This window comes from Cebidichthys violaceus, unplaced genomic scaffold (genome assembly GCF_023349555.1).
Source record: "Cebidichthys violaceus isolate CVI_PGR_0920_01 unplaced genomic scaffold, fCebVio1.0.p SCAF_71, whole genome shotgun sequence".
Taxonomy (NCBI): Eukaryota; Metazoa; Chordata; class Actinopteri; order Perciformes; family Stichaeidae; genus Cebidichthys; species Cebidichthys violaceus.
Genome location: NW_027176939.1, coordinates 953254 through 971150, shown reverse-complemented (window position 1 = coordinate 971150; position 17897 = coordinate 953254). Strand labels below are relative to the sequence as shown.

The 17897-nt window shown below is 39.9% G+C and overlaps 2 protein-coding genes across 3 annotated transcripts in view; both read left to right on the top strand.

Moving 5' to 3' along the window:
* The window catches only part of zgc:162780 (uncharacterized protein LOC555377 homolog), an 84643-nt gene extending 68718 nt beyond the window's left edge, over positions 1–15925 (top strand). Inside the window, exons 2-7 of the mRNA XM_068736655.1 lie at positions 10045–10197; positions 10330–10490; positions 13344–13560; positions 14230–14333; positions 14466–14603; positions 14808–15925. Of these exons, the coding sequence (XP_068592756.1) occupies positions 10045–10197; positions 10330–10490; positions 13344–13560; positions 14230–14333; positions 14466–14603; positions 14808–14904 (870 nt within the window). The 3' untranslated portion in view covers positions 14905–15925. The remainder of the gene's footprint in view (positions 1–10044; positions 10198–10329; positions 10491–13343; positions 13561–14229; positions 14334–14465; positions 14604–14807) is intronic.
* On the top strand, positions 4614–6931 carry zgc:162396 (uncharacterized protein LOC555292 homolog). Of its 2 annotated transcripts, none has more exons than XM_068736697.1 (6): positions 4614–4923; positions 5078–5238; positions 5361–5463; positions 5986–6086; positions 6349–6486; positions 6697–6931. In XM_068736697.1, the coding sequence occupies exons 1-6, from the start codon at positions 4813–4815 to the stop codon at positions 6785–6787; spliced, it is 705 nt and encodes a 234-aa protein (XP_068592798.1). In that variant the 5' UTR covers positions 4614–4812; the 3' UTR covers positions 6788–6931. The 2 variants fall into 2 exon arrangements, with proteins under 2 accessions (XP_068592798.1, XP_068592797.1); XM_068736696.1 differs by having other exon boundaries at positions 5361–5577.
* Positions 15926–17897: the final 1972 nt, after the last annotated feature.

Below are 17897 nucleotides of genomic sequence, written 5' to 3'. Positions count from 1 at the left end.
TCATTATACTAGGCCAGGTGCTCTGACAGTCCAGTAATGACACGGCTGTGTTTATTGTATCAGACGTCAAGGGGCACTGACCAACCGCTGGTATTTGATGAGTTGAGACCAGGTTTATACAACACCTCACAGAACTTCGTAAATGAACTACGCTGAAATGACTAATGCTGTCGTTTTTCTTGGGAGGATGGACTCCACATGTGGGTAGGAAGGCCAGGTGAAAAGTCTGCGAAAAATTAACTAATGTTCATTGTGATAAAGGAACATGTCCCCCAGTCTGACAATGTTGGCCATTGATGTGTTAAGTAATAGTTTTGGACAACAGTATATCAGACCTTACTAACACAGACAACAGGCTACTTGCTATGTTGTTGACAGTAAGAACAATATCACACCCATTTTTTACTTTTTAATGATTTTTCTTTAGTAAAGCAAATAAGTGAGGAAGCAAATTCACATGTCCAGTAGGTTGTGCATTAATCTCTGATACGTAGAGGCTTTAAACACCAATAAACAAATACTGATAAACAAGTCTCATTGAGCCAAACTAGCTCTGAGGTTTCAGCATAGTACTTTGAACTTCATGACCATGTGTTTTTATTTATGTACCTCTAGTAGTGTGCAAGGATTGTATTTAGAAAGATTCATCTCTAGAAATGATTATCAAATAATTGCTTAGACCTGTAAACAAACAAGTATTCAACAATAACTTGTGTACACCCATGTCTTCCAATCTGAGTTACTATGGATCAGAAGAAAACAAATTATTATGTGATGTAATCTTTTGATTATGTTTTGTATAATACAGTACAACAACTGGTCACAGACACACACACACACACACACACACACACACACACACACACACACACACACACACACACACACACACACACACACGCATAGGTCATGAGGGATGAAAGGTTTGTGTACTCAGTCCTCCTTAATACCCACCACTGCCCCGACTTTCCTAGTGTATCTTCACCAGGTGTGGAAACAGTGCTTGAGGGATAGTTACGCTGTTTACTGGCTTCAGTGACAGAACATCTGAAAGGACGTTGGATGTGATGAATGATGGGTTTCACTCAACGCCTCTGATGCAATGTTTGATGATGTCAACACTAATGAGAGCCCATGGGACTCAACACTGTATGCTTTATTTTTGAAAGGACATTACTGTAGAGTAACTAAGTTGGAAATGGTCAACAGGGCATTATCTCCATTATCCCTGGAGAGCAATTAAACATGCCTGGCTACCCTGGAGTGCCACCCTGGGTAACCAAACCAAAACAAATGTGTTTTTCAGTTTGGCAAATGGTCAAGAGAATGAATAAACAAACACACACGTGTAACCTTGGTTTTGGAAAAACAGAGATGACTGACCTTGTGACCTCGCACATGTTTGACTGTGATGACCAGCTTGACCACACAGAAGTACGTGAAATGACCACGATCTCTTAACAGCGCGTTACGTGTTGGTGGGAAACGATGAAAGCAATGAAAGTTAATTAGGATTCTTTTTTCGTGGTGGACACACAAATGAAATGCATTCAGGTGAATGTACAAGGCTCAGAGCTAGTGACTTAGTATTAACAGTGAGAAAGACTATGTCAGGTCGGAGAGGAGGCACAGGACATTCAACCGGTCATTTCCTGCATTCATGTGAGATCATGTGGAATATGACAGTAGAAGTCACACTTTTTATGGTACTTTCATTCAATGTACTTTGTACTAAAAGTGACATGACTTGTAGAGACATGCAGCAATTGTGATGAATGAAATGGCAGATTAAAAAGCCTAGTCAAACACTGCAACATACTGTATATGGGTAGGTCATGCAAGATTAATTCAATAATATTCTCCTTCATTACCTGTCTTTCATTTCATTTTCAACCCGTTAAGCCCTAAGCCTATTTGTAGGCCTCTCCTCGATTTTTGCAACCCATAGTTAAGAGAGTGATTTTCGTTTAAATATAAGTTGTATTTTAATAGTTTTTATATTGTAGAAAGCTGACCCTTGTGAAATTTGTTCTGATTTGTAAATATCAGTATATATGTTACTGGTTAAGAGAACATTAAGATGGAACACAGCACAAATTGAAATTCTTTATCTCCGATTATAAATTAATCCAATTTTGATAAGATATTTTTTTTTAATGTTGTAGTTGAAAGCTCAAACCTCTCCAGATCATAGCCCAATGGGTTGAGAGTCTCTCTGCACAATGTATTCTTTGATAAAGTGAAGCATTCAGGAGCTAGAGAGGTCTGAGTGCAGAGATTTCAGCCGAGGTCAACCAAAATGTCATTTGGTTCCAGCTGTTCCATTGTAATTTTATATTGCATATAATTATATATTTCACTTCTTTTATGACTAATAGTGTTCAATCTATCATATGCAGCAGTTTGGCATCATTTAGAGAGCCTGGATCCTCTCTGAGCCTGTTTATGTCTGTCATCCATGGGATTTTCTCATCTGGCTTCCACTCCAGGTCTCCTAGCTCAGCCTATGGTTGGTCGATTTCAGTCAATGGACCCGCCTTAGAAGCGTCTGAGTCCACAGAATCTAACAAACCCCTCGTGATTTTGATAGACAGAAGCGTTCGCCAGTAGGGAGTAAACCCGTGGCGCGTCACCTGAACCGTGCGCACGACATCGCCGGAATTCGATCCCCTCTCCCCACGGTGCCTTTGTTAGACGGGACCTTGTTTCTGCACGGGGACATTTCAGAGACGCACCGGAAATACGTAGAAATATTGTTGACTGAAATAAGCGGAAAAGGTAAGGAGCTTTGGATGATTTTGAAGGATATTACGCATTGTGTTTCTGGTGTTTGTTTGCTCACAGCCTTGTGAGGGTTTACCGGAGAGTAGGTAGTTCTGGAATCTGTGTCGAATGCTCGTGCTTTTTGCCATCTCGGTTGCCTATGCTAACAGTTAGCTTTGTTATGCTAACTCGGAGAAGAGCGAGTTATGGGTAGAAATACGTGATTTTGTGATACATCTTTTATTTGCGTACACTATTTGTGTAGAATGGTGTTTGGAGTGTGTAAGAATGTCTTAGATTGTTTGTTTTAAGCAGATTTTGAATTTTTTTTTTGAATTTTTAATTTTTTTTTCATATTCATAAATACATGTATAAATGGACATTTTTGGATGGTAAATGCTACAGCGGACCCGAATTCGGGTCCGTCGGGCTTAACAGGTGGGAGACACTGATTCCCAAGTGGCTCCCTTGGCACTTCACAGCAGCCCACTACTCTTAAAAGTTAGGATGGGTTAAATGCAGGGGCGACATGTTATGTAAGTATCTAAAAATGATAAAAAATAAAGTTAAGGATGTATGTTAAGGAGCGCACATGACAGATTTTGTTTGCGAATGCAACTTCGACACCGGTCTGTTGCCTAAAATGCATGCACTTAGATAAGAAACCAAGCGGTGTCATAAAAGTGTGTATCAAAGCAAAACACTGAGTTTTCATGTGTGAGCACATGCAGATACATTGGTGCGCTTGCAGAAGTGTGGCAACTAAGATCCGATGTGTTTTCCACGCATTGTATCAATATGCAGCTGTCAATACTGAAGCGTGAGCGGCGCCTGCCCCGTTTCTAGGCGGGGAAGTCGTTCGCACCTAACACGGTGGTCACTCCGTCGGCTGTCCCACCTGCAAGGACATACGTTCCTTTTTGAGGTGTTGGAACAAAACCTTCGGCCTTTTATCTCACCCCGTCGCTATTATTAGGATTTCGGATTAATTGTCTTCTTGAAATTTTTTTACGGCAAATGCCCTCGGCGTTCTCAATGGGATGCAACCCTAGCACCCTGTATGTAATAGTTATGTACTTCGTCTGTATGTACTATTGCCTTTTGTGTACATTCTCACTATTTTATGACTAACACTGCACAGTTTTCACCCATGGTACTTACCTTAAGCACCGTTATGGTAGCTTCTGTCGTCATGTCTGGATCGCACGGTTAACGGACAGGGAAAGAGAGTTAAATTGTTCTAAAGGACCAGAATATGTTCTTTGGTTTCAGTCTCTTACAAAATGTAAGGCCGGATTTTTATTTAGGTTTTTCGCACAATAATTACATACAACAATTTCAAGTCAATGAAACAGTTTCTGTAATAAGTCTAACACTCCTTCTATACGGAGTTTTCCTCTTTATCAGTTCTCACTGATTTTGCTATGAGGAATAATACAGACCCTCTCTCTGTACTTCCTCTCCCTCCTCTCTCTTTTCTGTGCTTCCCTGCTGTTTTTATGCTGTTCTCAGGCTGGAGCCTCCTTCAAGCTAATGAGTAACTCACACACGAGTCCTCCCCTTTTGTAGAGCTAACACAGAACGTAACTGGTTTGATCCTGTTTACAAGAGGAAGCATACGTTTTAGGGTGACAATTCTACTAAAGACACATATACAGTTTATATGGTTCATCACATCTATCAAAAAGTAAAACAAGTTATAGGTTTAATTACTTACATTAGGTTATAATGGTTATACTTTATGCTTTCATACTTTTCTACGATCTCTCAACAATACAATCTGCAGAAATTCTCTGGCCACTAAAGGGTTAAGACAAAGGCACTGTCTCTGTTAGGCATTCTTTTCCAATCCGCAGCTTCAGTGGGTGAAAGTTCAGTCAGAGAACAGCAGCAGGAAAAGAGGAACACGACAGGTTAAAGAGGTTAAAAGCAGAGAAACGAAACAAAGGCAAAGAAGACGGGAAGAACGAACGAAGGAGACTGTTTCGGAGCAGAGGTCAGAGAGGGCAAAATTGGCAACAGCACAGAAAGAGAAGAGTAAAAAACACAATGACACACCGGCTGTTTGAGGGGAAGGATCACGCCTCCGTCTACCAAAAGTATCGCTTTACACCTCCAGAGGAGCTCAACAACATCATTCTTCAATACCTCTCTAAAAAGGTATGCTATGGTCAAATAAACTGTGATAATAAGATCTGTTCGGGTATCATAGTGCATTTATTCTACCCATTTGATGCACAAAACAAGAGTAATTTTTATATTTTGCGATATTCAACATATTGCACAAATTGTGCACATCTGTTAACATCCTCAGAAGGGACAGCCACATGTGCTGGCAGTGGATCTGGGATGTGGGACAGGTCAGAACTCGCGCCTACTGGCGCCGCATTTCCAGGAAGTGGTGGGTATCGACATCAGTGAGTGTCAACTGGAGGAGGCCAGGAACGTGCCAGGGTACCCTAACATCACATACAGGTAGGAGTGTGTGAGTCGCTCTATACGTGTAGACGTAGTTAATCTTTGGCAATAAAAAATGACATTGAAATGCTAATGTTCTGAAAGTATTACTTAGTGTGACCTGTCTCCTACACTTGCAGGATGGGGACAGCAGAGGATCTTCCTTTTCCTGACTGCTCTGTAGACTTGCTGACGGCAGCGTCGGCGGCCCACTGGTTCGATCAGTCGAGGTTCCTGGCCGAGGCAAGTCGGGTTTTGAAACCCCGGGGTGGCGTGGCTCTGCTGGGCTTCAGCGACCTTAAAACCAGCTTTCACTACCAGGACTGTGGAGAAAGACTCAATCACATGTATCAAGAGGTGGGTGAAGACTCATGACTCATGACTATATATATATATATATATACACATATATATATATGTATAATGGGAGTCGTGTCAAACCTCATCCGCAGTGCAATTATGATTGCAATTACTGTAACCTTCTACCACCTGTTTGACTTCTATTCGTCATCTACAACAATGAAAGAAGCGAATGAAAAGACAACTATGCTCTCCGGTTGCTTGTCCTGGTTGCAGTCCAACCCAGTGGTCGGAGTCTGTTTTCTTCAGTCCAGTGGTCAGACCACAAACTGATTTTCCATCATATTATTAAATGTATTATTATTTTGTTTATTGGTTATTCGTACAGGCAGACAGACAGTATTCATGCAACACAAATCCAATACAAAATGGGATGGTTAAACATTCATATGCATCCACCTCCAGGTGAGACAGGTGCTGTTGCCATACACCAGCAATCGAGTGAGTGTAGCTGATGGTAAGCTGGAAGAGCTCTACTCTGCCATCCCTTTTCCTGACAAAGAGAGGTAATGACCACACAAACCTAAACACACGTCTGCGATAGCTAAATACAATGCCTTCGTCTGCTGACAGATTTATTAAGTTGTTAACAAACTGGTTCAACGCTGAAATCACGATTTTACCTTAATCCGTGACAGAAATGCAGTTATTATTGTTGCCTGGAATTATTGTTAAATGCACAGTTGAATGAAAAATAAGTGTTTTTATGTCCCAGTATTGTTTATTTGTCTTTATATGTAATAATACATCAATATAATAATACAACAGGATTGAGGGTGTTCATGTGAAGTCGTCAATCTCGGTGAGGAACCTGGTGGGTTTCATTGAGACCTGGTCCATGTTCCAAATTTACAAGAAAAAGGATCCAAAGGCTGCTGACGAACTGCTGCTTAAGACTCAAAAGAGGTCATCTATCCACACGCGCACACACACACACACACACACACACACACACACACACACACACACACACACACACACACACACACACACATGAATTGTACATGTCTGCTATTATAATGATCCTTTTTTTGTAAACTTCAACTGTCTGAATGTTTTTCAGTGGTGCTCCACTGAGTACTGAGCTGAATAATCAATCACTGCACTGCTTCACAGGTTTCTGGAGGAGATGGGAGTCATGTCTCCTGACACTGAAATAGAGTGGAAAATGGAATATTTCTGCGTCCTGGCATCAAAACCAGGATAATCAACAGCATGGCACTGGGTGTGTGTTTTGAGAGCGAGTTTGTGGGTCTTAGACGTCGCAATCTGCAATTTATTAACTTGAAAACTGTCCAATTATTGACTGTTGAACGTGGACATTTCTAAATAAACCCTTTTTTTCTGAGAACTCTTGTTTTCCCAGTGATTGTTTGTGTAACGCAAGTGAAAAAAATCAGCTGACGAATACCTTTTACCAGATTTATGCTACATAATCCTTAACACACTGCTTATTGTCTTAGGGAAGAGTGTTTAGACCAGTTCACATATGACAAACTGTATTTTGCTTCTCTTAAAGTTTAATCTTGCACCTCTCAAATAGTTTCCCAAAGGAAACAGCTGATCCCTTGAAACAAAGTGAGAGGTTACACAACTGGAGATTATTTTGAAACATAACATACCTACCACTGTTGTTTCACAGACGGGGTGCCTCTTGACAACATGGCATGGTTGGTGGTCCATTTATTTGTTGTTGCTGCTTCGGTGCTCTTTCTTTATTCTCTGCTCTTTCGCAGAGGAGTAGAAGACTGCTTGGAGAGGTTGTACCCGCTTTGTGTGCTGCAAATGAAGCCTAAGTAACTTGGGTTCATGCTACAGCTTCTCACAAAGAAACAGAATGTCCTCTAAAAATGTACAGTAGCTACAGTAATGAGAGACAGAACGTGACTGGATATACGTAAACACAGCAATAGTTGTCCTTGGGAAACTAATGGCATTAACCAAATCCAAGTTGTGGTGTTAGAATAAAACAGCAAGATTATCGGCATCATTGGATAGTACGGGTGTGTTATCGAGTGTATGAATTAGCATAAAATGTGCAATAGTAAAGATTCAGTGTCCAAAAGTGACCTAAAAAGAGTAATGGTAACAAATACCACCTATAATGGCTTATGCATGAACCCATTGTTCCTCACACCATAAGGGGTGAGTTATACACATTTTAAAGAGACACTATGACAGTTTAGCAAACGTTACATATTCTCACTCTAAGTAAGTTAACTTGCAAAAAAAATTACGATATAATAATATGATTAAAGTTTTGACCAGAGTGAGATTGTGAGTCTAACTGAAGCTAATGTTAACCTTTAAAAGTAACTATCCTTTAAGTATGATGATTATGGATCACACTTGACCTTTCGCTAAGTCCCACCCATGGACTGCAGGCCAATCATAGCGTAGCTTTGTCCAGGTCTGACCAGGGGTCGGCATCCATCGGGCTTGGCTGGTTTTGTGTATTGAAGCTAGTCATGGTAACACGGTGTGTAACAGGGATACTGGTTACCCGGAGAGGTTGGAAAAAGATAGACGTCTCTAATACATTACGTTTCTATGAAAAAAACTGTGGAGCTAACATTAGCAGAGTGTTTTAGCACATCTTTAACTAGCATTAGTACATCTATGCTATGCTAGCTACTGAAAATGTTGTTATTGTAATGCACATGCTGCTTTTGTTTTTTAATGGTTGAATCACTATAAAGACCTCCTTTTGCACTGTGCTTTGTAGGCTTTAGCTTCTATCTTCCTGTTTTCACTGTTGAATCAGTTTGACATCCTGGATTCATCCTTCAAACTCATTTTGTAGACCCTTCTGTCTGCTTCTCGCTGAAATTCCATTTTTGTTTTAACATAAATTAGATATTTAAAATATTTCTTCAGGGAGTGCAGTTTGTGACAGTGTGGGCTCCATGGTAGCTCTGACAGATTGACAGAGTTGGAGCGGGGGACGGTTCTTAGCAAAAGGTCAATTGCATGGAGACTTTTTTTCATATGGTTGAACAATAAAACCAATGACGGAAGGTCTTTGAGTTTACTGCTTTTTACACCGAGGAAAGAGACTTGAATGCTGCTGACCACTACGTCAGGGTGTCACATTTCTACAACGCTGACAATGAATAACGAAGAGCCCTCATTAAATAGTACCTTGACATTATGAAATAATAGAACACAGGCCGCTTGGACTCTTACACCCCCTGGACAATCATTTACACATCCTTGCACAACTATACACGTTTAAAACTGAAAAACTTATCTTATCTTATCTTAACTTAACTTATCTTATCTTAACTTAACTTAACTTATCTTAACTTAACTTATCTTATCTTATCTTAACTTATCTTATCTTAACTTAACTTATCTTATCTTAACTTAACTTATCTTAACTTAACTTATCTTATCTTAACTTAACTTATCTTATCTTAACTTAACTTATCTTATCTTATCTTATCTTAACTTATCTTAACTTAACTTAACTTAACTTATCTTAACTTAACTTAACTTAACTTAACTTATCTTATCTTATGTTATCTTAACTTATCTTATCTTAACTTAACTTAACTTAACTTAACTTAACTAGCGTGGATTTGCATAATGCATAATAAAGGGCGTAGCCGCTTTGACTGACAGGTGGGTGCTAATTTTTTTCACAGAAACCATGAGCACCAAAGTATAATTCATTCAGTGCTCCAGCATTGTAAGAAAGATGAAGGGATGTGGTGACTTCCTACCGTTGAAGCGATCCGTAGGGTCCACTGATACAAATAAAAACCCAATTCATTTAAAAATGAATCCGCGTTTTGGATATTGTCATGTGAAGTCCATTGTTCACCGTCTTACTTTGTTTGTCAAAGAATAACCACACTTCAAAAGAAGAAGAATGTGTGTTCTTCTTCCTGCACCATGCTTGTTTCCGTTGCTTTGCTGGCTGCTAAATAACAGTGTCCCCACTTTTCTGTGTTTAGTCTTCACTCCTGTTCCTTTTCGGGACCTCAAAATTATTGAAATTTCAATAAATACATTTCCAGTAGCATTTACACACACCAAACTTCCCAGTTTATGTCTTATCTATAATGTCCTAATGTAAGTAATCAAGAAGTTTAATGGTGATATCTAATAATTCTGTTCACTTTAATAAAATATATATTTTTAAGCATACTTGTATTGTTTTTCATATTGTCATAAATGACTGTAATGTAATGTAATTGTTTAAGGATCATGCACAGAAATAAAAGTAAAACACCAATGCCACCTCATGAAAAAAAAAAGTCTTGGAACTGTCCCTTTAATGGAGTTCATTGTCAAACATGCCACGTACCAGTGAAAGTAAGGGGACATCCCTTTCCCTCGCACCCGTTGCCCTCTTACCCCGCAGAAGGGAATGTAACAGTATTTTCAATGTGGAAGTTAGTTCCTCTTATCCAGTAACAAAACGCAGGATAAAATACAGAGCTTTATTCCCTTTTTTAGACGTATGCTGGATTAGCTGTTGAGAGAGGGGATCACCTAGCTATGGCTTACCGTCTGTATGAAGGAAAGGAACATGCTTCATCCTACTGGAAGTACAGGATCTCTCCATCAGATCATCTGATTCAAAAAGTGCTCAACTTCCTGGAAAAACAGGTAGTGTACATTGAAAAATCGTGGTATTTGTTTGTGTAATTAATTTAAAAAAGGATCTATTACCATTGCCATTGGAGAATCGCAAAACTAACAATACAGAAATGTCATATAACATGCAAAGTATTTCCTCAGATGGGTCATCCCTTTGAGCTGGCAGTGGATGTTGGTTGCGGCTCAGGTCAGGGCACGCTGCAGCTGGCCAAACACTTTTCCTCCGTGGTGGGGACAGATGTTAGTCCTGCCCAGCTAGAAATGGCTTTGCAGCATGCCAAAGAGCCAAACATCACTTATAGGTAAGCATGGACCAAATCATCTTTTTGTATAACTCAAGTTTTCAAGCCAAGATTTTAAAGAGGAAATACGTCAATGCACTCTGAATGCAACTTGTGTCTCCTATTAGATAAAATAATAATTGTTTCTGTGGCTAAAGAGTGTGAGATCAAGCAAGCCTAATATTGTCAATAATGTTAGGTTAAAATCAATAACTCTACCATTAACATCACATCATTAGTTGCAGCTCTGAAAGTCTTGTTAGCTACTGCATTGAATCTAGGCCAAAGCAAGAACAATGTGACCCTTGTCTGGTGAAAGTCGGTCATACAATGAAGCCCAGACAATGGAAGAAATGTGCTGTCAGCACAGGACAGTGAAATCCTCTTAAAATACGTGGCATGTCACACAAGGTTGGTGGGTACAGTACACGAAAAAAAATCTTCCAAAACCTTTTAATTGATTTTAGAAGTAATGCATTCTGTACAACTATTTTACACATTGTTTTTGTTTTTTAAACTAAATCAAAGACCAACTTCCTAATGCAATATACGACGATATTTATGATCAAACCGAACCTTGATCGTGCAATGAAGGTGACCTGGAGCCTGCCTGTTAAAGGGACAGTGTGTAGGATCTGGTGTTATCTCGCGGTGTGGTGGCTGATTGCAACCAACTAATTATCCATCCGCTCACTTCTCCCTTTCCAAGAATGCAGTAACGCGAGTGCAAAAAGGTAAAGTCCTTCGCCTTGCTCAGAGGCCATCCTCTGAGGCAGCTCCTGCGTAATGGAATGGTTAAATGCCACGTTTTACTTCATAATGTTACATTTGAAGCCTCCTGCCTTCACAACTTTTGCCCCCTGCCTCTTTAGCAAGCAAGCAAATTTATATTACTCGTTGCTCTTGTTTTTTGCTCTGTACCTTGTTTGCACTGTCCACTTTGCTGCTGTGATCCTGTGAATTTCCCCACTGCGGGACTAATAAAGGATTATCTTATCTTAACTTATCTTATCTTAACTTAACTTATCTTAACTTAACTTAACTTATCTTAACTTAACTTATCTTAACTTAACTTATCTTATCTTATCTTAACTTATCTTATCTTATCTTAACTTAACTTATCTTAACTTAACTTATCTTAACTTAACTTATCTTAACTTAACTTATCTTATCTTATCTTAACTTAACTTATCTTAACTTAACTTATCTTAACTTAACTTAACTTATCTTAACTTAACTTAACTTAACTTATCTTAACTTAACTTATCTTAACTTAACTTAACTTATCTTAACTTAACTTATCTTAACTTAACTTAACTTATCTTAACTTAACTTATCTTATCTTAACTTAACTTATCTTAACTTATCTTATCTTATCCTAACTTAACTTATCTTAACTTATCTTAACTTAACTTATCTTAACTTAACTTATCTTATCTTAACTTAACTTATCTTAACTTAACTTATCTTATCTTATCTTAACTTAACTTATCTTATCTTAACTTAACTTATCTTAACTTAACTTATCTTAACTTAACTTATCTTAACTTAACTTAACTTAAGTTATCTTATCTTAACTTAACTTATCTTAACTTATCTTAACTTATCTTATCTTAACTTAACTTATCTTAACTTAACTTATCTTATCTTAACTTACCTTAACTTATCTTATCTTATCTTAACTTATCTTATCTTAACTTAACTTATCTTAACTTAACTTAACTTATCTTAACTTAACTTATCTTATCTTAACTTATCTTATCTTATCTTATCTTAACTTATCCTAACTTAACTTATCTTAACTTAACTTATCTTATCTTAACTTAACTTATCTTATCTTAACTTATCTTAACTTAACTTATCTTAACTTAACTTAACTTAATTTATCTTATCTTATCTTAACTTAACTTAACTTAACTTAACTTAACTAGCGTGGATTTGCATAATGCATAATAAAGGGCGTAGCCGCTTTGACTGACAGGTGGGTGCTAATTTTTTTCACAGAAACCATGAGCACCAAAGTATAATTCATTCAGTGCTCCAGCATTGTAAGAAAGATGAAGGGATGTGGTGACTTCCTACCGTTGAAGCGATCCGTAGGGTCCACTGATACAAATAAAAACCCAATTCATTTAAAAATGAATCCGCGTTTTGGATATTGTCATGTGAAGTCCATTGTTCACCGTCTTACTTTGTTTGTCAAAGAATAACCACACTTCAACAGAAGAAGAATGTGTGTTCTTCTTCCTGCACCATGCTTGTTTCCGTTGCTTTGCTGGCTGCTAAATAAAAGTGTCCCCACTTTTCTGTGTTTAGTCTTCACTCCTGTTCCTTTTCAGGACCTCAAAATTATTGAAATTTCAATAAATAAATTTCCAGTAGCATTTACACACACCAAACTTCCCAGTTTATGTCTTATCTATAATGTCCTAATGTAAGTAATCAAGAAGTTTAATGGTGATATCTAATAATTCTGTTCACCTTCTGCGTCTGAGGCGTCTTCCTTTAATCAAAGATGAACAACAGCATCACCTGGTGGATGTTTTTAGTCAGTGAAGCTTTCTTGAGGGGCACAGTTATCTTAATAGCAGTAAATTGCAACGTCAAATAACTCATAACTGACAAACAGGTGGGTTTTAAAGAGGATAAAAAAGGTCTCGTGTCGATATTCGGGGCGCCGTAAAATGAGCTTTGTTGGCGAGATCAAATGATTGATTTGTAGTAGATAAGTCATTTCATACACGAAAGGAATTGGATTCAAAATAATTTAAAAGGTTGACAATTCAAGAGCTGGTACCTGAGAGCCTTCATTTCCTCCTGCTGTCGGCAGCGGTCAGAAGTTTGATTGCGCTGTTGCTACTGCTCTGTCTGCAGACGGTGTGTGGCCGAGGAGCTGCCTTTGGCCGACAGCTCGGTGGACTTGATGACGGCCATGTCTGCCTTCCACTGGTTCGACCGACCTCGCTTTCTCCAGGAGGCCCACAGAGTCCTGAAGCCCAGTGGCTGCTTGGCTCTGCTCAACTACACCATTGACATGCAGCTCAGCTACCCTGACTGCTGCTCACATGCACTCAACCAAGTCTGCAAAGAGGTGCTCACCAGAACTTTCACCTGAGAGAAGTTATTGTAGATGTGCATGTAAATAATAACATGAACGACGGCTCTGCTCTGGTCCCAAGTGTCCCAGTAATCCGTCAAAGTGTGAACGTTCCAGCGTGAGCAATACCAGGACCCTGACACTACACCAAACTTTATGTCTTATCTATATTCATTCTACATTTTCAGAAAACTTGTGATCCAAAAAAAAAAAATGTCCTAATGTAAGTAATCAAGAAGTTTAATGGTGATATCTAATAATTCTGTTCACCCTCTGCTTCTGAGGCGTCTTCCTTTAATCAAAGATGAACAACAGCATCACCTGGTGGATGTTTTTAGTCAGTGAAGCTTTCCTGAGGGACACAGTTATCTTAATAGCAGTCAATTGCAATGTGGAAAATAAAGTGGTGTCAGACGCCATTAAAATATGAATAATAACATAAACTACAAACTAAAATATACACTATCTATCAAACACATATAGCTATGTACTAAAGGTATTGTTAAATAGCTTAAAACGCATCAGAGAGGAAAACATATTGGGTTCATGGTATATATATACATATATACTATACATATATATATATATATGTATAGTATATACATGCCGTTATTGTTACAGTGGTGAACAACCTCATGACTCCCTGTCTCCTGGTTTCACCAGTTCTATGCAGCCTTGCTGCCTTACCGCAGTGGCCACCTCGGTGCCAGCTCTATTGAGATTTACCGGGAGGCCTTTGAGTCCATCTCTTACCCCGACAAGGAGTGGTGAGAGCAGGCTTTCATTTGGTCAATTTCTGCAAATTCCATGGTTGGTTTATAAAATCAAAGGATGTCAGTGAGTGATATGCGTGTGAACGTGCGGTGCACACATTGACCGTGTTGCTCTACGTGTTGCAGGCAGGAGTGTGTGTGGGTGGAGAGGCCCATGCCTCTGTGCAGCTACATGGGGCTGGTGGAGTCTTTCTCCAGCTATCAGGCGCTGCTGAGAGACGACCCGCAGAAAGCCACCGCGCTCTCTCAAGACATCCGTCAAAGGTACAATGTAGAAGCATCCATACAGTCACACACGTTTGACAATGCTCTGTATAAATGATAAGCACTGCTGGCATTGATCTACATTCTGGAGCACAACGTCCTTTCAACAGATGACATTATTACACGCATGTTTAATGGATCCGTATAAACCGGCACACTGGAGAGGTAAGTGACTGACTGAATGATGACACCCTGTCTCCCCAGGTTGATGTCCATAATGAGGGTGACCTCTGTGGAGACGGAGGTGGTGGTGGCCGTGAAGTATTTTTACCTCCTGGCCTGCAAACCGGAGGAAGCCTGAAACCCTGATTCAGTCTGTTCTTTCATGAGAGTGGATGGTCATCTATCGCTCAGCTTTCTGAAACTATTGCTTTTAAATCACACCGAGAGAAGTTGTACAAATGATCAGCTGTTTCTTAAAAACAACAGCATGCACACACAGTTTAACATTTAGAGATAATCTTTGTGTGAAGCCTTCTTATGCATTAGCAACACTTGAATATTGTAAATGATCTATTCAATGTGTAATTGTTTATCGTTGTACCACTAGAGGGAGACATCGGATCAAAAGTGATGACTGGTACTGTCTTCATGTGAGACACCTTACTATATATACATACAGTATATATGTATTTATATTTATACTGTATGCATATATAGTGTCAGAGCTGAGACAAAGTCTGCTCCTTCTGCACCAGTGAACAGTCAGACAGGAATGTCTTCTGACCTTCAGACTCTCTTGTCGGTGTTGAAGGTCTCCTTGAACCTGAGCTGCTTTACAGTCAGCCTTGACTTTTTATTCCTGAGAGTCTTGCCATCTTGAAACACCTGACTGTTCTACTCTCAGTCTAAATGTTTGCTGATGGATCTATGTAAAGCTGCTCTCGATAGGGAACCGTATTTGATTACTGTGCTTCGTCAAAGTGGTGTGCATGTGGTAAACGTCGTACACGAGGCTAACCGGAGCACAGACAAGCCGCCGTCACCAAAGGACACACAGGCCACAGACTGCAGGGTCAGCTGCCTGCAGCTCCCTCGTTCAATCTCTCTGTGAATGCATGAATCGTGCCGTGATTATTTTTCTTCTTTTAGTTTTCACTTAGCACAACCTCCTCGCTGATGCCGTACATTTTCAACTGATATGATAACAAATTTTCCGGCACCGCGTCGTTTTGGACTACTCTGTGATTACCTGATGGCAATCATTTTTCTTTATACATACAAACTGGATACAACAGTAATTTGTGTAACTGTTTGCATCTCTTTCACTAAATAATATATGTAGAAAGTATGACAATAACCCAATAAAAGCCTCGTTCTAGTCTTTGTCTTCAAGTCATTTGGTGCTGATGGACCAGGATACACCTGTGGAGAAACCGCCACCACTAACCCCCTTCTCTGTTTGCTGGAAGACACCATAGAACACGTTCCCTGACCTTCACTATCTGTATCAAGAGTAACAGTCCCACTGGCTGACTCGTGCTTCCTCACACGTCTCACAGACGTTGTCTTCAGTCGTGTTCGTGACGCTCGTCACGGCCGTGGTAATTGCTTGCCCCTCTGTTCTCACATCTCTGTGGAAAACGCTCTCAGCAACTTTCTTCCACCGCTGGCAGATCTGCTCTGACAGAATTCTGCACTAGTTTTTCTCTTTACTCACATTCCTACAAACAGAACATCCCAGATGGCCTAACTTGTGAGGGCTGTTCCTTCTGCAGGTGTTTGAATCTCAGTGTGTGCTGGAGACGTTTGTTACGGACAGAAAGTGTAGCGCAGTGCAGAGTGTTCAGCCGTCGGTTGTGCTATGCTGGTAGAAGCCGGCGAGACTTGAGGCCGTGGCCCGACTGACCGATGCAGGTTTTGTGAGCGGACACATTTGAACGGTCTGCAGCTGGTACCGCAGTGACGGCAGGTTGATGTTATCTTCTAGCCTTGAGCTATTTCAGCATCCCTCTGCCGTAGAGCCTCTGTAGTCACACACAGTCCTACTGTCAGCGTGTGTGTGTGTGTGTGTGTGTGAGCGTAGTTCTTTGTGAAAGAGAAAGCATCATTGATCAGAAGAAGGTGGATCACAACGTTAATCACTGTGTGTCTGATTCTTGAGTCGTCACAAAGGGAAAGTGAGTAGAGTAGAGCTCTGCAGGGATGATGTATTTTTGTAAGTCAGCGTCACGCTGGTTCCAGCGGTTCAACAGAAAACTATTACTGCAGAAAATAAGCTCTGTGGCAAACTCAAGTGTTTGCATTCAGCAAATGTGAAAAGCTAACGTCAGGCACCACTCTATATGCAACAGGCCCAAGAAACAACATGGCAGCATCCGGTGAATCCCAGACTTCTCCTCTCTGTTGTTGCAGCTGTGTGAGCACAATGTTCCTCTCAGGTCTCTCACGGACACCATGCCATCATTGATGGAAGACCTCTCCATCCTTCTCCCCACACGCTCAGCTGAGAAATGTTTTTAGAGATCTGTTTTTGAAATATGTCTTTTCATCATTTCATCCTCCCTTCTGTAATACAGGGCGTCAGTGTCTGCCACAGGCTTTTAAACACACAACACACACACACACACACACACACACACACACACACACACACACACACACACACACCATTGGCCATCATCCTTATAGGTTTAAATAGAGTATTTCATCTACATGCAATGTGATGAAAGGGAGACTTCAGGAGTCACTCACAACCTGAAGTCCACCCCAAGGACGATCGAACTAAACTACTTCAACCCTCATGTTTGAATATACAAATATGAGTCACAACTCATTTGCATACTCATTTGTATTGGTCACGAGAAACACCTTTCCTCATCCTCCCATATTCAAATGAAGGTGTGCTAGTGTGTGTGTGTGTGTGTGTGTGTGTGTCTAAAAGAGAGAGAGAATTTCCGTAGTTTTTTTCTGTGACAGGAGACTCACAAGGCAGCTGTGCTCATGTTACATTGTTTGTGCGTTACTTGGTTTACTTACTTATTTTAAGCCAAACCATGATGTTTCTCCTAAACGTACACTAAGTGTGTTTGCTTGACTTCACGACGTTAGCCATGTGTTAGCCATGTGTTAATCATGCATTAGCCATGTGTTAAACATGCGTTAGCCATGCGTTAATCATGCGTTAGCCATACGTTAGACATGTGTTAGCCATGCGTTAATCATGCGTTAGCCATGTGTTAATCATGCGTTAGCCATGTGTTAAACATGCGTTAGCCATGTGTTAATCATGCGTTAGCCATGTGTTAATCATGCGTTAGCCATGTGTTAAACATGCGTTAGCCATGCCTTAAT

Coding starts and splice junctions, on each gene's coding strand:
- zgc:162396 (XM_068736696.1), top strand. CDS start 4,813: ATGACACACCGGCTGTTTGAGGGGAAGGATCACGCCTCCGTCTACCAA. Junction 5,578..5,985: donor TCAATCACATGTATCAAGAG/GTGGGTGAAGAC, acceptor ATCCACCTCCAG/GTGAGACAGGTGCTGTTGCC. Junction 6,087..6,348: donor CCTTTTCCTGACAAAGAGAG/GTAATGACCACA, acceptor ATAATACAACAG/GATTGAGGGTGTTCATGTGA.